General features: G+C 36.2%; 4 protein-coding genes across 14 annotated transcripts in view; 2 read left to right on the top strand and 2 right to left on the bottom strand.

The window, feature by feature from the left end:
- LOC107223916 (transcriptional coactivator yorkie) overlaps positions 1 to 8298 on the bottom strand; it is a 30306-nt gene extending 22008 nt beyond the window's left edge. Inside the window, exons 1-2 of one of the 2 annotated variants that reach the window (XM_046732109.1) lie at positions 6821 to 8298; positions 1172 to 2073 (exon numbers count right to left, since the gene is read on the bottom strand). In XM_046732109.1, coding sequence (XP_046588065.1) covers positions 1172 to 1842 — 671 coding nt within the window. In that variant the 5' untranslated portion in view covers positions 1843 to 2073; positions 6821 to 8298. The remainder of the gene's footprint in view (positions 1 to 1171; positions 2074 to 6820) is intronic. The other variant, XM_046732108.1, reaches the window with a different exon arrangement.
- Positions 8299 to 9285: 987 nt separating this feature from the next.
- On the top strand, positions 9286 to 14296 carry LOC107223920 (serine/threonine-protein kinase 3). Of its 8 annotated transcripts, XM_046730886.1 has the most exons (11): positions 9847 to 9983; positions 10186 to 10266; positions 10376 to 10556; positions 10632 to 10859; positions 10997 to 11315; positions 11558 to 11691; positions 11782 to 11944; positions 12012 to 12103; positions 12195 to 12389; positions 12581 to 12767; positions 13808 to 14296. In XM_046730886.1, exons 1-10 carry the CDS (start codon positions 9862 to 9864, stop codon positions 12758 to 12760), a joined length of 1695 nt encoding a protein of 564 aa, XP_046586842.1. In that variant the 5' UTR covers positions 9847 to 9861; the 3' UTR covers positions 12761 to 12767; positions 13808 to 14296. The 8 variants fall into 8 exon arrangements, with proteins under 8 accessions (XP_046586845.1, XP_015519261.1, XP_015519258.1 ...); XM_046730889.1 differs by lacking the exons at positions 9847 to 9983; positions 13808 to 14296 and adding an exon at positions 9286 to 9516 and having other exon boundaries at positions 12581 to 13127; XM_015663775.2 differs by lacking the exons at positions 9847 to 9983; positions 13808 to 14296 and adding an exon at positions 9287 to 9516 and having other exon boundaries at positions 11561 to 11691; positions 12602 to 13127.
- A 636-nt stretch (positions 14297 to 14932) lies between these two features.
- On the bottom strand, positions 14933 to 20241 carry LOC107223922 (sorting nexin-17). Of its 2 annotated transcripts, none has more exons than XM_015663777.2 (9): positions 20068 to 20241; positions 19525 to 19662; positions 19075 to 19440; positions 18904 to 18997; positions 18590 to 18840; positions 18134 to 18343; positions 17848 to 18027; positions 17658 to 17756; positions 14933 to 17583 (listed from the first exon to the last, which is right to left on the bottom strand). In XM_015663777.2, exons 2-9 carry the CDS (start codon positions 19582 to 19584, stop codon positions 17401 to 17403), a joined length of 1443 nt encoding a protein of 480 aa, XP_015519263.1. In that variant the 5' UTR covers positions 19585 to 19662; positions 20068 to 20241; the 3' UTR covers positions 14933 to 17400. The 2 variants fall into 2 exon arrangements, with proteins under 2 accessions (XP_015519263.1, XP_015519264.1); XM_015663778.2 differs by having other exon boundaries at positions 20083 to 20241.
- Positions 20242 to 20395: 154 nt separating this feature from the next.
- Positions 20396 to 22592, top strand: LOC107223912 (serine/threonine-protein phosphatase 2A activator). 2 transcript variants are annotated; one of them, XM_046732547.1, is made up of 8 exons: positions 20396 to 20682; positions 20761 to 20843; positions 20923 to 21126; positions 21242 to 21459; positions 21527 to 21651; positions 21941 to 22041; positions 22153 to 22260; positions 22352 to 22592. In XM_046732547.1, the coding sequence occupies exons 1-8, from the start codon at positions 20640 to 20642 to the stop codon at positions 22490 to 22492; spliced, it is 1023 nt and encodes a 340-aa protein (XP_046588503.1). In that variant the 5' UTR covers positions 20396 to 20639; the 3' UTR covers positions 22493 to 22592. The 2 variants fall into 2 exon arrangements, with proteins under 2 accessions (XP_046588503.1, XP_015519250.1); XM_015663764.2 differs by having other exon boundaries at positions 20397 to 20682; positions 20758 to 20843.
- The last annotated feature ends 25 nt before the right edge of the window (positions 22593 to 22617 follow it).

Raw genomic sequence — 22617 nt, 5'->3', positions numbered from 1 at the left:
AAAAAGGTGCAGAGGCCAGCCAGTCAGCCAGGAGGGACCCCCCAACGAAAGAAAGAACGAACGAACGAACGGTACGGAGTAGCATAGAATGACGGTGTGTTGGAAGTTGAGGTCGCAGCAGGTAGATGATAGAACCTCGAAGCTGGATAGAAGTTAGCCAGAGACTGACCATCGGCAGGTTGCTCTACTCTGCGCAGTACATTCGTACATCGTCGCTACGTGCTCGTGTATATATGCGCATGATACACACGTGAAGATGACTGTAACGTCACACGAGCGCGTATGCATCGCGCTCTCTTGCTTCTCGCGAGAGAAAGAAAGAAAGAAAGAAGGAAAGAAGGAAAGAATGAGAGGACAAAAGCAGCCCGATACCGTGTCCGACTGTGCAACTTTAGCGTATCAGCCAATATTTTATTTTTTCCTACGTTGCATTCTTCCAATAACGACGAAAAAAAATTATTTTAATAAAATCTCTGAAGCAAGGAGTATAAGTGGATAGGTGTAGTATATGATTCTCGAGTGTAACGCATCATGGATTGTCATGATTCATATAATGTGACAAGTATACGTAATCTTGTCGTGATTAACGCAACAATCTTTCCGAGTTCCTACTACTCCGTAATCATTTTATTTTTTATTTATCAATTCTTCTTTTTCTTCCGTCAGCGAAGACGAAAATGCACAGACAGGATCTTGAATGTCGATGTTTATTAAGCATATTTGTGCGTTGACGGAGGAAGTCTAGAGGCAATGATTTGCGTGACAATCGACGGAATGAATATAAAGAAAATGGTTCACCAACATGACCGAACCGTTTCATTCTTGTCTTGCAGATAATTTACAATACAAGGAGGCAAATTATTGATAATTGTGTATCGTCGCAATAATAATCTGTTTTATAAAAATCGTTACGATCCAACAATCTGCACTCAACAGTTTTCTGGCCTCACGTAGAGAAAATTGAACTCTGTAAGTACATAATAACGGTGTATCCTTACACATTTCCGGACGGACCGTAATTCCGCGAGAGTTGGTTAGTTAGTTAGTTATGGGTGTAGGTACTAAATTCAGGGGTTAAATCTGGTATTTAATTTCGCGGCGACGGCAAGGTGCATTTAACCGAAGACCTGAAAGTCCGGGCATCGTATTCGTCAATCCTCGTACGACTTACTTGAGGAAATAAACTTGTCCCTCCGGCGTCCGCGCCTGTTCCCAACCCGGTGGTAGAGGTCCGAGATCGTCAACGGTGCTGATAACGTCGTAGCTGCGCTGCTTGTGGTGATGATGACGGGGGTGCGGCTGAGGTATGTGCTGCTGGGACTGTTGAGCAGAGGCGTACGTCTGCTGGAGAGAAGCGGGGCTGCTGTGGGCCCGGGGATGGGACACGGTGAGCCCTCCGTTATTCGATCCGGCCCCCGAAGCCCCGACGACGACGCCGGCCACCGAACCGACGACCGATCCCGGGGTGCCGGCAGCGCTGGTGGTGCAACTGCCGGCGGCGCCGGTCGTACCTGAGGAAACGCAACCACTGCCGGGGGCGGTGCTCCCGCCTGCGGCGCCCCCGCCGCCGCCCCCGCCACCGCCACCGCCACCGGTTGCGCCGAAGGCCGAATCGGCGCTGTTCTCACGGGAATGGCTTATAGAGGGGCTCTTGCTCCCCGTCGAGGGCGGGTTGAAGAACGAGTTCGGCAGGTTGCGCATACGCAGCGGCACCTGGAGCGGCCTTTTCGCGTCTGGCTTCAAGACGCTGTCGAAGAGCGCCTGGAGGTCCGACTCGGAGTTTTGATCTATGCGGACAACCAGGCTCGACTTCAGCTGGTCCACGTCCTGGTTCAGCGCCATTTTGGAACTTTACGTGACAACAATGATTACTCTGTCCAAACACAACGGTCCGGTGCGATATCCACACTCTCTTCCTCTGCCGATCTTGTATCACGCACCCATCTGTCCGTAAATATACCTACGCGCACACACACACTCCTTTCCTCGAGATTAGGCACCTCTTCCGAATTTCTTTTCCCTTCTTTTTTCCACGCGACCGTCTTTTCCCGATCTCTCTCCGTTGACTGAAGACTATAAAGACAGTTACCCTTATGGGCTTTGGTGTGACAACCGAAATTCGTTGCGCGCTTGCGCCCTCTGCGGTGTTCCAGCGGCAGAGTCGGGAACTTATTGCTGAGCATCAGAGGGTTACCGATCACGACATGATGTCGGTTGCAATAACCTTCCGAGTACTGCCGAGTAACACAGTCGAAGTAATGGTAAGCCCAAGTCAATATGTATTTAACTTGTGCGTACTTACCGACTTATAACGTTACAGAATCGTCAGCGATTCAAGAAATTAATAATGAGAACCAATTTATTCCAAAATTCGTAGCAAAAACGTGATTTAATTAAAGTACAGGCACCCGGGAAAAGTAATGTATAAGATGGATGATAAATAATGATAGATCAGATGTCATAATGATGCAGAAACCAAAAAGTATATATGTATATGCGGTCCATGTACGATATTAATATATGTGATCCATACGTGATGCATACTATAAATTTTATAATTTTCCAGGAGACAAAATAGATTATCTACAATAATACGTTTATAATAAGAAATTAGAACAATTATTCATTTTGAAATGGGATTCTTTAAGACACGCGCTCGATCTATTCCACAACATTAATATTCGTAACTGCCAAATTTCGTTGGTTTTGCCGTATTTATCACCGTTCTCGAGATATTCGCCATTTTAGATTCGAAAATTAGAATCAAATTAAAATTAAACCATAAAAATCCAGGGAAGTCCTTATAATGGCCTAATTACCTGCCCGATTCAATTTCCCCTTAAAGTAACCTCCAAAATTTCGTTAATTTTGCCGTATCTATCACCGTTCTCGAGATATTTTGCAATATTTTGGAACAATGGAAACAAACTTAGAACAACACAGAACAACCATTACAATCGCGATAGCTCGAAAAATGTGGTGCTAGTTCAACAATTATTTTTTGCAAAATTTGTGAGAAATAATTTTTTTCGAACGCAATATTTTGGAACAATATAGAACAAACCTAGAACAACCCAGAACAACCGCCAGAATCGCGATACCTTAGAAGTGCGCTGCCAGCTCAAAAATCGGGTTTTTTCGGATTTTCTGTGAAAGTTTTATTCTCAGCCCTATTTTAAACTTGAATTAAATAATATTATTTATCAAATATATTTCAAGTAGAAGAGTTATATATGTGACTAAATTATTTTTCGTTGTCACAGTAATAGGATTCTACGTAACGGTATATGTATAACCTCAAATTAACAGTAAATCCATAATTACCAATAAAGTTCGTATTCTCGGTATTCTCCTCGTTTTCACTCCGAGCTTTATTACTAGTTATTACATTTTTTTCCCACTGAACAATATTTTTTTTACTAAATTTTCCCTGGTAACGACAATGCATTTTGTTTATTGAAATATATGTCTCACTTGCACACTCATGCACGCCTCCGTAATGGACATAATCAAACGCGCTGTTGCCGAATCTGTTTGAAGCAAATAAAAGGTCTTATCCTCACGGCTACTTGGATCGAAGCATCAACCGTCTATAAAATATTTCAAGATGAAAATTAATTAACAAACATTAAATTTGCAACAGCAGAAAACCACTTTAGCCTCATTACGTCATTTCAAAGAATCTGTGAAATGTTTTTCTTTTTTAAGTAAAAGATATAATTTGTACACAATTACTTTGTTCAAAGACACTTCTCTTACGGTGGTTGAACACAGTTACATGATTACGAAAAAACTGAATTTTGCTAAAACGTCAGAGGTCTCAGGATTACAAAGGTGTTGACCCTTTCAGAACTGAATGAAATCTGCGCTAAGAATATTTTTTTCGATGCAATACAACTCTATATTTTTTAACTAAGGTATTGTGACGATTTACTTTAACAACAAACCTAGAACAACCTGGAACAACCTTCAAAATTTGTGTAACTTAAAAGTGCGGTACCAACTTCCTGGAGATTTACCATTCACGGAATAAAATTTCATTCAGTCGAGAAAATTTGACATACAGAACGGACAATTATGCTCATTTCATATCAATAGATTCAGAATTTTCTACACCAGTCAGCAGATTATTAAACGATTTGGAATTAATAAATGCAGACGATCATCGTGATGCAAAACCAAAATTAGGCCAAGTCATTATTACAAAAAGGGGAAAATATGGCATATTTAGCCTCGTAGTTAAACAAAAACACAAAATTTGAAAACGACATTATTAGATTTGAAAATAAAAACATTTAGAATTTCAAAATTAGGGGAAGAATTGACTGAACGAAGTATCAATAGACATCTCGAATTTACTAATAGATATTTTTGAGGATGAAGACATTGACATTACCATCTGTTCAGGTATAACCGAGATACCACCATCAGAAATACGACTGGAAGGTAACAATGGTGAAAGATTCGTTAAACATGTAGACAAACTCGAATTGGCTTAGTGATGGAACACATTGTAGACTAACTAACGCGACTACAAATAAGAGATTGGTTGCTCAGGAGCAAGTGCAGTACGGAAAGCACTACGGAAACGATCCGAAGAATTGTTTTATCAAACATCGAATATTCTTTATTTCTAAGTAATTTTAAGATTAACGCCTACGAATGGGGCGTGACCAACCGCAACGAGGGATATTCAACTGTAACTAGCTTTAAGTTTGAAGTCTAACACCTAAGATGGAAGTTCAGCATTGAACTTGATCTGCCCTTAGAGTTTGTTCAGAAGCTTCTGAATAGATCAACTCAGCGTGGTGTTAACCTTGAAACCCTTCCTTTCTTTCGAATTCCTTTCATTCCAAATTAACGTTAAAAATGCTACAGTATATTAGAAAAAAATGAGATAATATCCAGAATACTACTGACGCAGACCGACACGATCCGACGGCTCTCGAATCTCGTCACCACAACAACACATCGAAAGATAAAACAATCCGAGTGCTAATCTCCAACATCGAACGAATTCTTGTTTTCACCTTTCTGATTAAAAGTTACTATTATAATATCCATTTGAAAATAAGACTAGAGTTGGTGGCTAGCTTCACTAACCCCAATTAGATCAAACGTATTGTTTCCAAGATTTGAACACAATTCGAAATAACAGCACGAAAAATTGGCGTCCAGCTATAGACAATTCCCTTGGGGATTCAGAGAGTTATTCTCCAGTCCTCAACTCGGCCCCACTTTATAATCATTATAAACTATGTACCAACTGCATGTTAATTTAAATTTAAGATAATCTATAAAAAAGAGAGATACGATATCAAATAATCACGACCAGCTAGTTATAAGCATCGTTCAGGATAGATGTTCTTGGTATCAAATAATAATATTATTTAGAATCGAATAACACACGATTTGCTCAAACACGCAAACGGTCAAAATTAGTAATTCTGCAGCTTCTCTGCATTTTTAATATAAATTCGTCCGTCGGCGTGGATTGTTGTATAAACTCAAACACTTTATAAATTGTTACTTTCAGCTTCTACGTCATTATCGTCATTCATTGTTACCAAACATTTCAATCACCGAATCGTTGCAGAATATACTTTATCTTTTACCAGTTAAATCATTTCAAACCATTTATTTTAAACGACCTTTTCCCATTTTCATTATTATAAATTAGCCTCAACAATTTGAACAAGCCTCACAGACCTGTACAGGACTATAGCCACACGATCCTACAAATTACTGGCTTATCGAGAGGTAGGTCTTTCTTAGTTTTAATTTTTATTCATTGTCGTTACGTGGGAGCATCTTTGATTATTCATTAATCATTAATTACCACCGCTCGGTACACTTTCACCCCCACGTAACACCGTTCTCGAGATATTCGCGATTTTAGATTCGAAAATTAGAATCAAATTAAAATTAAAAAATAAGAATCCAGGGAAGTCCTTAGAACGGACTAATTACCTGCCCGATTCAAGTTCCCTTCTAGGAAACCTCCAAAATTTCGTTAGTTTTGCCGTATCTATCACCGTTCCCGAGATAATCGCGATTTAAAATCTGAATTAGTTACATTGATAGGAGTTATTAATTATAATAGAAAATATAAATCCCCCCCCCAAACCTGATTTCGAATTTCGGCTATTTTTTCTGATCGACCAAGTCGCGGTTTCGCGTCTCCTCGCGGGAATGATCGAGCTGATCGACCTATGGGGGGTAATGTCAGTTGGCCTCCCCGTGGCATCCCCTGGAAATACTCGTGAGCAAACTAGTAGCTAATAACTGACAACACAACGTACGTCATCAATATACAAAACAGTAATCAGAATTATAAGTTTCAAGTATTTACGTCTCAACTTATTGCATGATCTTTTATATCAACAATTCAGATGAATAAGGAACTAATAATAAGTATATATTATGAAACTCGTCTCAAAAAGCACAATTATAAAGCCACGTAAGACGGTCCCGGCCGTCTATGAAGTGATATGAAAATACGTCATATAGCTATTTTAGCGAGAAGAAAAATGCTAGAGAATGTAAATTCGAAAATTTTTAGTGATTTGAAAAATTAACGACGGAGCCAGGAATCGAAACTGTTGTTCTTATATAATGATTAACAAATATAATTATTTCGATAATTATGAAAATTTTTCATGTCTCCAATTAATTCAATGTATTTAATTCTGCAAGACATTTTGGTCGAATACAGAGAAATAAGGGCAAGCGATTTTAGGAAAATTATGTCGCATTGAAAAGGCATATCCGTATTATTGGAATAAAATAATGACTGTGTCGATAAAGACATGGTACTAACATTTACAATCGGTACGTAGTTTTACGTACTCACTTCGTACCGTCTCAATTTCAAGCTTCCATACCGACACTACCTTGGCTGCTACGAATGTCGGTACAAGTCCGTTAGGTAGAGTCGATAGAGCAGAAACCTCCTACGCTCCCAGGCCCACCTGGGCCCACTTGCCCGCCGAAAACTGATACACAAAAATTTACCCAGGGGTACTGTCTTTATAGTCTTCAGTCAACGCTCTCTCTCTCTCTATCGCTCCATCTCTAGTTAACGTGTATGTGTGGTACACTACTATTTTCGTCTTCAACTATTTATTCAACACACAAGGCACACACGGTTGTGCATACATGTAATAATAATAACAACACGGCATATGCATACGTACGTACATAGGCGCGCGTGTGCACGTATAAACACGCATACACGGGGAAATATAGTATTTGTAAAATATGTGTATACAGATAGGTGTGAGTGTGTTTGTGTATATGTATATATAATATATATTTGTATACGTATGTATCTACGGTTGTGTATATGATGTACGTTATTTAGCCACGGCACTGTGTTTTAAAAAGGCACTTCGATAAACACCCGACACTTCAGCTCGCTCTCCCTGGTTCCTCGACAGCGGCGATACTTTGCGATAGTTGTTTAAATCAGGACGAACTCCGAGGGAGACGAGGAACGATGCACTAGATCTGTTGATACACCGGTGAATAATTAAACTACGTCTATTACTAATACTACTGCTACGCATAAAGAGGCTAGGCGGAGGAAGAGGGGCAAAACAAGAGACGACCGTCTCCGACCGGAGGACCGACCGACCGACCGACCGACTGTCCGACCGATCAAGACACAGTGCCGCGCACAAGAAGAGACAGACACCAGTCTGGATCTTAACTATGCGCCGCGTCGCTGAAACGCCGTGCCCAGGCAAGGCGTGTGGCCTGGCCTGGCCTGTTGCTTTTTCTTCAAGATTTTAGGTGGAGGGGAATATATGTACGTACGTAGGTGGGTAGGTACATAAGGATCTATCGTCGTGTTGGTGAGGAGGTGGAGGTAGCGGCGTTGCTAGCGTGATTGTAGTGTGGTGACCGCGGAGGAATCGACGACGATGGGTAGCAGCAGCAGCACCAGGAGCAGCGGCAGCGCGCGCACGCACATTCTCTTTCTTACGCGATAACAAGTAATTCCATTGTTGTTATCGATCCAGCGGAACTGTGAACATCGTTCAGATGTCTTGATACAACTGTAGTCCGATTGAACCGCTTACTTCACGATTCAACTTTTCTTTGTCAACCGCACAACGCTAGGAACGGTCCCCGTTTTATCATTCAGGGAATACACACTTGCTTGTTACAACCCTCCTGCTGCAGGTCACTAATTCCTACGCGGCACATACGATGGATCGCGATCGCCCCGACAACGCTACCTCCTCTAAACCCTACCGCCATACTCTACGAGCACCGCACGCACACTGATCACGGCTGGCTCGCCGAGAGTAGTTTGGATTTCCGACGAGAGGCTTACGTGCTCGCCTGCTAGCCTGCCCGTTAAACGATACACCGCTCACTTCGGACTCGTAGACGCGGGAGTTTCGAAAATCCATGATTTGGAAGAGAGATAATCGAACGCTTGTTTGCAACAATTACAATGTTCGAAAGCTGACGAGTTGAACATAGGTTCTGATCTAAATATCAAAGTCCACCTATCTCACACACGAACGAAGGATTAACAGCCCTATTTTGTACGCTATTTCGAACAAAAACACTCCAATACATTTTCATTTGATGCAGAAATAAAGAAATATATGGTATGAATTCTACGATTTGACTGTTCGATTTCGTAGAATCTGGGCCATTTCTTTATTTCTGCGTCAAATGAAAAATGTCTAGGACTGTTTTTGTTCAGAACTGTGTATAAAATAAGGCTATTAAGTATTTTTTCGTTTTCGAGATACGTGGCCTTTGATATTTGGAGATATATCCGTGAACGTTGAAATCGAACAGGGCATCTAGGGAGAAATAGAATATGATCAGACGTAACCGATTTTTGCATCACGGTAACATCGGTCTTAATTGGCATCGTAATTCTGTTTTTCTTCTTTCTCTTCCCTCGTAGGCTATCCTCTGTACCGTTATTCAGGATGAGAATAATACCGTGTGAAAAGCCACTCTTATTTAGGCACAGATAAAAAGTCTCCGATTGTTACTTGCAAGAATATCGATGATTAATGTGTTTCATAATTGATTAATTTTCCTTCATACGGTAGCTGTGATTAAAGATAATGAGTTGTAAAGACCTTTCGACTGTAAAATGCTCGATTGAAACGCTTGAAACGTTTGAAACTTTGACTGAAGTAATTATTCGGCCCCTCACTCTGACATCAGTCGGAGTTATAATGAACTAAGGCAGTCTAACTATACAGCTAGTCAATAAATATATATTTGCTTCGGTTACAGACAAATAAGAGTTGAAAGTCTATGGACGTCTTGATCAAGGGTTTCGATATTTCAGTTGTGGTTAAAATTAATTTTATTGTCAAAAAATGTAATATTAGTTATTTGAATTGAATATGATTTTATTATCAACGTATAGTGTATTTTTGACGTATTAGTTCGTTATTTGCGTAGTGAATGTGTGTTCTTTTTTTTTTATCCAAGTTAATATTAGACTGACGTAAAAACGAAGATGTCTTCTAAAAGGTATATATGTATATTTATTTAATTGTTTTCCTTTTTTTTATCTGGACCCGAATGAATCCTACCCTTATATGTATGCGTCAAAATAGTTCCAATTTTCGAAATGATGCCGACGATTCAAAACAATAATTAGAAAGACAGTTAAGCTGTAAATTATTCCAAACAATCTCCATTTCACTCGAAAATTACATATTTACAAATTAGCAATAACAGTACTATCGAAAACCTAAAATTGTTTTCTTTCTTTGTTAACCTTTGTCACTGTAAACTACTCTTCATTGCTTACTCCGTTCACAATATATTTGTTATGTTCTTCAACCGATTAAGTTGCATTAATGAATTTCATACATGTCTAGTCTGACTCCAAGGTCCATTCTCTCAAGGAATGAACTAACGGAAAAATATATTCCCACTCCAAACTTGCCTTTGGGTCAATCTTTATTTTACTTCTCAGGTTTTGCAAACAGATAGTATGTACGCAAATCTTGTCAAATATTTACAATACGTCATTCCAATCTCTAATGAACCACCTTTGATTTAAGTCCAACCTCTATGTCTGTCAAACATGACATTGGATTACTTTATTTTTAGAAACAATATGACAAAGCCATCTTACAATCAGAGAGATTAAAATTTTGAACAGACGCTAAAAAATTCCTTCTACCTTTACAGTGAGTTGAAAAAGTTATCCGAGGAAAGCTTGACACGACAACCCGAAGAGGTTTTTGACATAATCTGCAAGCTTGGTGAAGGGTGAGCGTTACTTTGAGAGAATTCTACTTAGTAATCTAATTATTAGTGTGCCATACTAATTTAGTATAATTTGGATGTCTTTTAAGATATGGCTCAATGTTTGTTTCAGATCTTATGGTTCCGTTTATAAAGCATTGCACAAAGAGAGCGGGCAGGTGCTTGCGATCAAGCAAGTACCTGTGGATACGGATTTACAGGAGATAATAAAGGAGATTTCAATAATGCAGCAATGCGATTCACCGTATGTAGTGAAATACTATGGAAGTTACTTCAAGAACACGGATTTATGGGTATGAATTGAATTTCGTGAGTTACGTGAATGTTATCGGTTCGAACAATGATAGTGAAATGATTTGTTATTACAGATTGTTATGGAGTATTGTGGCGCCGGTTCTGTCAGTGATATAATGAGGCTGAGGAAGAAAACCCTGCAAGAGGATGAGATAGCTACGATATTATGTGATACTCTTAAGGGTCTTGAATACCTCCATCTTAGGAGGAAAATCCACAGGGACATCAAAGCCGGAAACATCTTACTCAATACTGAGGGGCATGCTAAGCTGGCTGATTTTGGTGTAGCTGGACAGTTAACGGTGAAACAAATTAACAAAGAAACAGAAAAATTTGACACCTAATTAGACGGAAAGCAAAGAAAAAAAAAAAATTCATCCACATTTACTTACAATCAGTGTTGCGAATTTTAAAAAAATGTTGGCCCACTTGTTTATAGGATACTATGGCTAAGCGCAACACTGTTATCGGAACTCCGTTCTGGATGGCACCGGAGGTAATTCAGGAGATTGGATACGATTGCGTCGCGGATATATGGTCATTGGGTATAACAGCTCTAGAAATGGCAGAAGGAAAGCCACCATATGGTGACATTCATCCAATGCGTGCAATTTTCATGATCCCCACCAAACCCCCACCAAGTTTTAGAGAACCTGACAAATGGAGTGCAGAGTTCATAGAATTCGTTAGTGGCTGTCTCGTCAAAAACCCTGAAGAAAGGGCGACAGCCACTGAACTGCTCAGTCATGAATTTATAGGTAGTCGTACTGTGTTTCATGCAAGTAATTGAATTAAGTCTCAAGTCAGTAATTAATGAAACAACCCGAATCACGATACATGTAACTCAGGACTGCCTTGACATTTTTTTATAGTATGAGTTTTACATATCAAAAACAAACAAATTCAAATTTAATACCAATGACAATAAATATCTTTGATATACTTGTTAACAAAACTCAGGTTTTCTTTTACTTATATCAATTTCACTATTGAACTGTTGAAGGCAATGCGAAGCAGCCAAGTATCCTTAGTCAAATGATAGCGGAGGCACATGAAATTAGAGAAAAACAGACCAACCGAGCACACGTTATTAATAATGTGGCTATTAAGGGAAAAAATCATGCTGATGATTCGGTAAAAAATACTTCCATCTCGATTCACTACTCAACAATTTACAAAGTCAATTATTTTTTCACATTGCTCATTGAATTTTCTCACCTGAAGGACGAAGAAGACTGCAGTGGAACTATGAAACCCCTTCCAGAAGATGTCGGGACCTTGGTACCAGGTGTAGATCTCCCTGACACAGGCACTCTAGTTTCTGCAATGTTGGATCTAGGAACAATGGTTATTAATAGTGACACGGACACAGAAGCAACGATGAAAAGTGGGTATACTGCTTTTGACTTATGGAGCAAGACATTGTCTTCAAATGGTTAATTTACCTTCTACAGGGCATAACACAGGATCAGTGGAGTCTGGAAAGAAGTATCGTCCCTTATTTCTTGATCATTTTGACAAGAAGGAAGCAACTGAGATTGGCAATGTGAGTTCAAATTTATTGTAACTTTCTCAGTGTTCCGTTTTTGTTATGGAGTATTGGCACTTTTAAAGGAGATTTTGTTTCTTATTCTCAGGACAATGGCCACATTCTTGCCGCACATAGTACAGAAACAGAACCTAAAGTGGAACAACAGAGTCCAACAGAATCTCAAAGGTTTCAAAGCCATCTACAGCTACAACTCAATCAAATATCATGTCCTGTGCAAGAGCCGGCTCACAATAACATATCGAAATTTCAAAATGCCTTCACAGAACGAGACTTTGATTTTGTAAGTATATTCTTAAATTTTTCCCACTGTAAAGAATAACAAACTTTCTACTGCATAATTGACGTCAATAGATACATTTGGATCATGGGAAGACCCATCAGCTTCATTATTGAAATTATAACTAAACATGTTTCAATATAAATGTATTTAAAAAACGCAGTCATAGGCATCATAACGAAAATTCAATATAGATAAACAAGCATGTCCTTCAGCTGAAGTTCCTCTCATACGAGGAGCTGCAGCAACGCATGGCCAGCCTGGATGCAGAAATGGAACGTGAGATAGATGAATTAAGACGGAGGTACCAGACAAAGAGGCAGCCAATTCTTGATGCCATGGATACCAAGCGAAAGCGTCAGCAAAACTTCTAACGCTTCGGTATAGTTTTATTGATATACACATATTTTTTTTAAACTTTGTTTCCTAATTGTTTTCTGCTAGACGAAGTAATAGAATCGAGCGTGATAGAGAGATAAAAAGTGTGTACAGTTGTATAAATGAATGAATAGATTATAATTATGCGTTCTCAAAACCTAGTTTCACTAATAAAAATTCATTATATTCTATTTTTTAATACCTCATTAAAAAAAAAAGAACTGCAATAAAATTTCTCTAGTAATGAATATTTTTTTCGTGAATCTAGGGATCTACAATCTATTATAATATTATTAGTGTAATAGCGATACGTCACTCAATGTAAATTATTTTACACAAATTAAATATGGAATCGCAACTATACTTAATTTTTTTACTACATATGTTAACTTTACTTACTGTTATACAAACAATATTCTTATAGAAACATTATATACACGAATTAAATATAAAGTCAATTTAGAAAATAAATCGTGTCCAGTATCATCGGTTGATTCAAGTGAATCCGTTTTTTTCAATCATTGTTATTCATATTAAACCGAAAATTGTACTACATGCAATTACATTTTTACCATTTTACTATTTACCCAGCACATATCTGATATCACATTTTTTAATAGTAGTGGTGTCGTGATTTAAAAATTTACCGATGAAATATTAACATTATTTGTTCTTAATAACCCTTTGTCGCACTGTTTTACGATATGAAAGATTGAATTACTTTGATATTCAGGCACATATTTTTTTTATCCTCAAACCAAATGGTCACTGCTAAAGGTAACACTTTGAAAGTTATTTATTTCAACGAACACATGTACCGGCGTACTAAAAAACATATAGTTTGAGGTGAGTTGTTTTGTTTTTTCCGTTTGTACATAATATTGTGTACATATACGATTTGCTATTGGGATGCATCTAATACAACGCCGAGAGTAGCTAGATTTTTTACTCAGGTGAAAATACGTCTTATTCAATGCTGACCGAAGTTTTAAAAAAAAATCTTTTAATCTAGCAACATTAACTTGCCTTTATTTGATTTGCAGTATGACGCTTCAGGCTAATGTTTGCACGAGAAACTGTCTTGCCCGACGCCTGAGCATGCTTACATACATATGTATACCCATATCAACGTGTCGACATTGCGCTTCAAGCATTGTAAAACAATGGATCTCTGCTACCTGCACATCCCGGTGATCTTGCTGGCCAAGTTTTGTCCTTATGAAGGCAGAGAAGTGTATCGGATGGGTTTCGAATTGTCTTGAATAATATTGTTGCGTAACTTTCCCATGATCAGCTCATTTTAGAAGTATGCACTTTTAGTACGCGGTGAGTTTTTTTTTTAAATCGACAAAACAGATATCACCCAATACATATCTCGTAACTCAATAACTAGCATTTAATAGTTTTAGTTTGAGTGATTCTGCACTTACACTACCTACCATACATACCGATGTGCCAAAAAAAAAAACACAAACAACAAAACAAAAAGAAAACAACAAATAAGTAGAGATGGAGAAGGATAGATTTCTAATTTCGTATGGATAGGTAAGACAATAGATTCGCACCTCCCGTAGTATGCATAAGCTTTTAATCATTGAGTCCGTGATGCAGGAAATTTCCGGATTATAGTGAGATTGAAAACAGTTTCGTGTCACAAATGATGACAATGAGGTCGAGTATCTCAATTTATAAACTGGCAGTATTCATCGATATACTAATTACAAATGACTTATTCGAGTTTTTTTGCAATTGATTTGTCTATCAGGTTTGGAGGGATATCTAAATATTTGCCTTATTGAAGTAAATATCATCAGGTATAGCAGCACGAATCAATTTTGAAATAATGAAATATCAAATTGGAGTTATAAAAATAAAGTGTATCAACGACGTTGCACTATTTTTTTAGATAATAAATATGTAGTATTATATAGTTAACCATATAGTCAAACTGACATTAGTACACGTACTTTTTTCACTAAGAACACATAATCACGGATAGAATAATCTTGTATATTTTTATACCTACGTAGAAATCGTGTACCATTGTAAAGTTGTATTACTTTACAACGTCCACCTTTGTCAAAATCTTTTCCAGAATTTATTTATTACTTTTTTTTTAAGTCAATCTAGTGCAGATGACGTTGACTGTGAATTTTTTTTTTTTTTTATAGCATTACATTTAATATAGGTTTGCATATTTGTATGGAAGTGAATAAACCAATGTGCTCTCATATTGAATATTATAATTTAATTAATGAGAAATACCTCCTAAGTTAACATTGCTGTATCACCAACAGGCATTAGATGATAGTAAAATTTTACGTATTTAGTATAAATATAAAAATTTATTCATTTTGCGTATTTTTACAAATAATAATTATAAAATTGCGTTATTCCAGAAAATATCTTGTGGCAAACAGTTCTCTGTTCTACGTGCTTCCTAATATTTATAATGAAAACTATCATAGTATTGTACGCTGTTATTTCCTTAGATAAATTGGTACATTAATTTATTACAAGTATTGGCATCAAACTTTAGTGGCAATATTTCGAACAGTTATCACTATATACCTAGATATGTTTTGTCATATTAACTGCATAATTTAAAAGAAAGTAATATTTGTTTATTTTGTTACGTTGCGATTTATTTAATGGACTATGAATTATTATGAAAATACGTTGTTCATTCTATTATTATACATGTTCTTATATCACAGTTTTATTACAGACTATCTATCTGTGTGATATAATAAAAATTGTATAATCTCATTATTACAAACAAATCGAATTCATAAGGCTGCACATTTAAGAACCATATAAAAGATCACGATTATAACAGTAGATGCATGCTTTACACGATTCAGCTAATCGACTGTTCTTTTTTCAATTTTGAACTGTAAGTATGAATATTGTATAGAATGTTCAGTTTTTCTCATTATCACACAATATGGAGATATTGCTATTTGAGAATGGTGTTATCGTTTGATCAAACACACTTAAACAATTCACTAAAGTCATGCTCTAAGTGAATAGATATAGTTTTATTATCAATTAATATTAATCAATAAGTAAAAAATTAATGTTCTTATCATATAATCTAGTATTAAGTAGTGTTTTCAATACACTGTATCAGCTCCACTCAAAAGGTGACAGTGATTCAATTAAAACTTATTTTCTACAGGACGTATAATCATCTGATTCATATACATGAATATGTATATCAATTATTCAGTAATAACTTACATTATCGAATTTTTTTTTCCATAAACAATATACCCTTAAATCTTACGGAATACGCCATATTTGAGCACGTTTTCACCCTTCCGATAATTTTATATCGCACAGATTTATCCATCGAAATGCGAACAGCGAAATTAGGGAACCATAATAGGAAAAACTCTGTGACAGTGTTCAACATAACTTCTAAATATTAAAAAAAAAAAAATATATCATCGTCATTATTACGGAGATTTCTTTTTCTCTTCACTAAGTAAAACACTCTTTCGGACAGTTGATAGAAAAATAAATAAATCTACCAATTGTATTACAAAAGCTTATAAATCATTTCTCTAATACAGAGTGGAAAAGATTCTAATTTTCTTTATATTTCAAGTATAAATAATATAAATTCAAGGGGCATTTCAGTGTAAAACGTATTTATGCCTCGAATCCGAGTTGTTTACATGATTTACATATCAGCTGGCAAACGTTTTTGAATACAAAATTTATATCAACGATCACGTCAGTATTCAGTATAATTAATTAAAAAACCAAAAAAAAAAAAATTGAAAATATTATACAAAAATAAGTCTATACATCGTATGAAAAAAATCGCGTGATTTTCGCGTCTTTGCAGTTACTGTCTTCAGGAGTTTTAGAAATATTCAGCAACTCGATTTACCTAGCACAATGAAGAATTGATAGTGCTCTTGTTACAATATACAAATATATTAAAGTGACATAATTTTATACCTCATTTTTTCTTTTTTGAAATCGCTCAAAAATTGGGCTTTTGTTTACTTCAAATTCTAGAAACGAAATACCCCTCCTACTAATTAAGTTCATCAAAATCGTTGATGTTGATGCGTGAAATTAATTGACTTTTTAAATAATTTATATTACTTATATGTTCTAAATTACGAAAATAGATGAAAACCTAATATGATTTTTGCCTGAGAGTCAAAATATGCAAGTAACAAGATTCTCTACTTTTTGACTTGTTTGATTACTTGCAAATCCGTACTTGTTTATCAAAAATAAAGTTTTAAATTGGGATAACAAAAACATCATTCTTTGGTGAGATCGTGAACTTAAATATAGCATAATGTGAAAAAGAGTGCCACTTTAATAATGCTAATATGTCGAATACTTGTACAATTCGATTTGGCAATATCATTTTGGCTCATCAATGATGTACAATATGAAAACCTTCCCCCGTTTAATAACACAGTTTAAAATGAATTCCAAACCTGTTAGTATTGAGTATCAGTTCATTAGAAGCTGCATAGAATATCAACCATTCTTATTCCAACAGGAATGTTATAGATGTTCAAAGATCATCAATATTGAGTATCAGTTCATTAAAAGCTGCATAGAATATCACCCATTCTTATTCCAACCGGAATGTTATAGATGTTCAAAGATCATCGTCTCCAATCATATGGAATGCATTATTTTCAGTTGAGCCGTCTCCTTTGTTCAAAATATTTGTTGATCTCTTTATCCCATCGGATTTCTTCACAGTTACTGCTGATAATCTCTCAGTTATTTTTCGCATAATTGGTTCAGCTTTTGTTGGCATAGATTGATGCTCGCTTTCCTGGAAAATAAAAAATTAATTATAAATAAATCAAAAATTAGTTACAATGACTTTGTCATTAATAGTTTACAAACCTGGTCTGTTTTATTAATACTGTCCGTAGAAGGAGATGTTGCTATGACTTGACTGTTACCATCTCGTCTCATATACGTCCAAGTTTTTGATGATTTTTCCTATTAAAATGACAAATTTTCAATGGTGAAATGGGATGTGAAACATTACTGAAGAAATACGGGTAACAACTTTTATAAGTATTATTTCAACCTGGTTTTTATTTCCGCCAATACTTTTTATCAGCAACTCGTCGATCATAGCTTGTAAACAAACAGACATGAGGATAGCTTGTTCCGATGAAATTGTAATCCATTGCAACTGGTTTTTAGACATCAGATATTCAAAGGATAACTCAAGGCTATATTCTTCATCTTCATGTTTTTCTGCAGTCTATATTAACGAAGTTGCAATTGTTTTCGGTTATTTTTATTTAAAGAAAGTATTCATCTAGTGGAGATATCATGTCGCTGGAGCCAGCTAAAGCGATGTCACTCACATTGTGCAGCGTAGTGATGCGCCAACAACGCATTCTAGTAACTTCGAATGTAGCTTCACATTCCTCTTCACCTTCTTGATAAATTCGTAAATTAAGTTCGTTTTTACCAATGGATACCAAAACCCTTGTACGTGGTTCAGGATAGTCACTGAGACACGCAGCAAACTGAACATATCCGTAGTATTTAAAAGATCTGGCCAGTTTCATGTACTGTAAAATATGTTTACAAATGTTGTACAAAATTTTTCAGTTTATTATTTATGAGGATATTTATTCTTGATAAGTATGTAATCTTCTAACAAAATCCTATTCATCTTTCGATAAACTTTTGAAAATAGAAAATGAATAAGTCTCTATACCCTATAGTCAAACCAAATATCGAGAGATATATACACGAGTGAAAGTTATTATCATGTCGGACCAACAACAATTTATTATATTCAGATGATAAATTACCTCCTTTTTATTGCTTCTAGCTCGTATGCTAGCAAGGCGATCTCTTGATTCATTGGGAACAGAAATCCATCCTCTGTCTATTTCTGATGCTGTTTGAACATAGAGCAGATTTAGAGCAACTTTATCCTGCATCAATTCTTCGTCATAGGCAGGGTTCCAGTAGCTTTTAGCCAGCACTATCTTGACGCTAATAAGAGGTATACTCTTGTGAGTGACGAGAGGAGACTCAAAGTTTTGCAACTTTCGTAGCACTAAAATCAAATCAATTGACAATTCGTGACAAAGGACCTCTTGGATTTACTGTTACAACTTACCATTTATGTTACTATCGTCTTCTTCTTGATGCATAAGAAACAATGCAAAGTAGCAAGCATACTTTTCATGCAATTCAATTAAACGGCAGAATTTCTGTAAATTTAGTTTATTAGAGTTTGGAACAAGATCAGTCTTATGTCCTGTAATTTTTTCAAAAAGTTCATACAAACCATTAAAATTTGTTCCGAGTTTTCTCCGGGTGAGGCAGATATTGTAATTTTCTGCCCATTAATCAGAAAAATATCTAAATTTTCTACTCCAGAATGTTCTCCTGCCGTTTCTTGTTGAGCATGTAATAGAAATCCATTAAGCAATTCAGAACTGTTTATAGCAGAATTTTGCCCAATTGTTTGAATATATTTTTCCAAAAGAGCACGTCTTTCCTCCTGCTGATTTACTGTCAATGGGAATAACTTTTTTGGCGGAAATTCAGGAAGCACAACGTCAAGCTCTTTTCCTAGTTGCACATGTAGGTTCAACAGTTGCTTATACCTTACAGTGCAGTGAAATAATCCATTGATATGTATGTTATATCCCTATTATAGTAAACCATCGACAGATTAGTGCATATCAATTGAAAAATACGAATAGGTATAATTAAGTTATGGCTAATGTATTACCAGATATGCATTCCCACTGTCGTCAATGAATTCCTGGGTATCCGGTATTGAGAAATGCATGCTTGATGATTATATGATCTTTTATTATACTATAGAACATGTGTCTAATATTCCTTTACGTACTGACATTTCGAGAAACTGAAATGAGCACATAATATTGTATCAACACAATGCAATAATAGAAATAATCGCATAGATACAGATTGGGCGATAAGAGATTCATATGGAAAAATGGTTTAAAAGGGAATATTGTTGGGCTTGGAAATAATAATAGTTAAAAAAGTTAATCTCGAATGTTGCAAAGAAAATTGGGCTAATCATGATAAGATCAATGTCAATCGTAAGCTACATGTGTCAGGTTACAGTTCGATGAAATGAATTTTCAAGTGACGGGAATCATTGGGGAATCGATCATATGTCACAATAAGAGCGAAATATTTAATGTTTCATACGGACTGACATAAGGTGTTTTAAATAGCGTATATAACATTTTAAACCATCTGTTCGAAATAGAACGTAGTATGTTTAGACATTATTCCTTACCTGCCATAATATTACCTTCAGGTTCCGTGTGTCGAGTATTTTTCACAAATTTTTTTACACCTGGATTAGGTGAAAAGTTGATTCAACAGCTGATTAGATGACAGCCCATAATGCTGTGCATTCATGCAATTGCACGCATGCATATACACATGAATCCTAACACGAATACATGCATGACTATAGGTATGCCTATAGAACAAATATAGGATTGTCGAATTTTAGTATGTAGTTTGGGAAAACTGCAGATTACTTCCGCTAGAGTGCGATGATGCTGCCATACAATGGTCCAAGCTCCGCTCCTCTATTTCAATTCACATTGCCAATGCCCAAGCAGCTGTCATTTAGGACATATTCAATTTGACGCTAAGGGTGTGCGAAAAGTCGCGAGTGATTTTGTTGATTCGTATAACCATAAAGTTATCCTGCTGATAATTAATTGATTTATCGGTATTGCAAAGAAATACGGATTTAATTTCGGTTCGTCGTTCATGATTTAACAAACTTATTAGCCATTCAAAAACGTTATTCAATATTTGAAGAGAAAATTGATAAATAAATAACAGACAAGCACAATGTCAGCAGCCGAATTGTCTCCTCAAGTAAAAAAATTTTCGCGTAAGTATACAATTTATCCCCGTTGTTGAACCCCCATTGAAAACTTACCTTTGTGTTTCATGTAAATTTTCACAGCAGACGATCATGAATTTGTTGTTCCAAAAAAGGCTATTAAAATACCTGACGACATGATAAGTTGGCAAAAATCTGAGGCCTATTTCGTGAGTAATTAAGATAAAAATTTCAAAAATCATTAAACACTTTAACATTGTTTTTAAATTCTTAAATTTTTCTCCGTAGGAATACCTTGGTTTCTTGTTAGCCCTCAACGAGTCTGTTCAAGGAAAGGCATCGGACATAGAATGTTCGCAATCACAAATCGTTGTCAAAACCGTTGACATGTTGAAGAAATTTGACGAATGGATCGATGCTATCCCACCCATAGATCAGCCCCAGCGTTTTGGCAATAAATCTTTTCGTTTGTGGCACACCAAGCTATTAGAAGTAAGATGGACACCTTGGCATAAGTCATTAATTTTATTCCCATTATAATTAGGTGAGGTTTAATATGAAACTGTTCAATATTCTAATTCTAATAAAAAATCAAATTATTTGACAGGAAGGCCTTGAGGAATTGCGCAATGTTATACCAGTGGAGCTCCATCGAGCTGCACCGGAAGTAGTCCAGTACTTATATGAGAGTTTTGGAAATGCCACGCGCATAGATTATGGCACTGGTCACGAAATGGCATTTATTATGTTCTTGTGCTGCATGTTCAAAATCACAGCATATGAGCCTGAAGATAAAACTGCTGTTGTGGTAAAGGTTTTTAATAGGTGAGCATGGAAAGAATAACCTTTCGCAAAATTAAAGAAATAGCATCATATAAATTCTTTTCATCAGGTATCTTCAGCTAGTTCGTAAGTTGCAACTAACATATCGCATGGAGCCTGCGGGAAGCCATGGTGTGTGGAGCCTTGACGACTATCAATTCGTACCTTTTATCTGGGGGAGCTCACAATTAGTTGGTAATTGTAAATTTCTACTAGCATATATTCATGTTAACTTTGGTTTCAAAAGGATGATGCTACAAACTTTTGGTCACAAACAACTTGAGGAAATTTCATCGAATGAAAATCTAGTCAATTGTTCGAAAGAAAAGTTCAATTTATCTGTGTCGTTTTAATTTGTTACCTTTGGAGACGAAATAACATTTTCTCTTGTTTTGCTATGCAGAGGACCATATATTTTGTATTGTATACTGCAAAACGTTTAGATTATCTAATCACAAGCGTTGTATATATTACTGTATTACAGGTCACCCACGCATAGAGCCTCACCATTTTTTGGACAAAGATATTTTAGACCGTTTTAGTAAACAATTCATGTTTCTCAGCTGCATTGAATTCATATCGCAGGTAAACGAATGAGTAACATTTATCAACATTCAAGTTTTAATTGAGATTCAACTTTGTTTCCTGTACTGTGTTTTACTTTATACATGATATGTAAAATTCATTCAAACGCAGGTTAAAACAGGACCATTTGCTGAGCATTCTAATCAACTATGGAACGTTAGTGCTGTTTCTTCCTGGTCGAAAGTAAACAGTGGGCTAATAAAAATGTATAAAGCCGAGGTAAGCCTTTGTAATATCTGTAGAATATTAATTATTATTTACCACAAATTTATTGTGAAATTCACAGTTTTGAAATACTCTTAATTTACAGATCTTGGCCAAGTTTCCAGTAGTTCAACACGTATTGTTTGGATCTCTATTGCCCATAACTCCAGCGTCTCCTTATGTCACCTGTAAACCTCTAAGCCGACCACCTCCACCTCCACCAACGCGCACTTCATCGTCACATTAAATGGCCAGGGCAAAATGTAATTTTGAACTCTATTTTTCCTGCTGTATAATAAAAGATATTATCTGTGTTACATATGTACAATATACCTATATTGCTGAAATTTATTTTTAACTCAATTCTTATAT

This window comes from Neodiprion lecontei, chromosome 2 (assembly GCF_021901455.1).
Source record: "Neodiprion lecontei isolate iyNeoLeco1 chromosome 2, iyNeoLeco1.1, whole genome shotgun sequence".
NCBI lineage: Eukaryota > Metazoa > Arthropoda > Insecta > Hymenoptera > Diprionidae > Neodiprion > Neodiprion lecontei.
This window is presented reverse-complemented; position numbering and strand designations above follow the sequence as displayed.

What these genes read in the sequence shown, in the direction of transcription:
- LOC107223920 (XM_046730886.1), top strand. Translation starts at nt 9,862, where the DNA reads ATGTCTAGTCTGACTCCAAGGTCCATTCTCTCAAGGAATGAACTAACG. An exon ending in TCAGGTTTTGCAAACAGATA is followed by an intron (nt 9,984 to 10,185) that starts GTATGTACGCAA and finishes CTACCTTTACAG; the next exon opens with TGAGTTGAAAAAGTTATCCG. An exon ending in GCTCAGTCATGAATTTATAG is followed by an intron (nt 11,316 to 11,557) that starts GTAGTCGTACTG and finishes ATTGAACTGTTG; the next exon opens with AAGGCAATGCGAAGCAGCCA.
- LOC107223922 (XM_015663777.2), bottom strand. Translation starts at nt 19,584, where the DNA reads ATGCATTTCTCAATACCGGATACCCAGGAATTCATTGACGACAGTGGG. An exon ending in GCATCACTACGCTGCACAAT is followed by an intron (nt 18,028 to 18,133) that starts GTGAGTGACATC and finishes TCGTTAATATAG; the next exon opens with ACTGCAGAAAAACATGAAGA. An exon ending in GTATTAATAAAACAGACCAG is followed by an intron (nt 17,584 to 17,657) that starts GTTTGTAAACTA and finishes TTTATTTTCCAG; the next exon opens with GAAAGCGAGCATCAATCTAT.
- LOC107223912 (XM_015663764.2), top strand. Translation starts at nt 20,640, where the DNA reads ATGTCAGCAGCCGAATTGTCTCCTCAAGTAAAAAAATTTTCGC. An exon ending in GTGGTAAAGGTTTTTAATAG is followed by an intron (nt 21,460 to 21,526) that starts GTGAGCATGGAA and finishes TCTTTTCATCAG; the next exon opens with GTATCTTCAGCTAGTTCGTA. An exon ending in GCATTGAATTCATATCGCAG is followed by an intron (nt 22,042 to 22,152) that starts GTAAACGAATGA and finishes ATTCAAACGCAG; the next exon opens with GTTAAAACAGGACCATTTGC.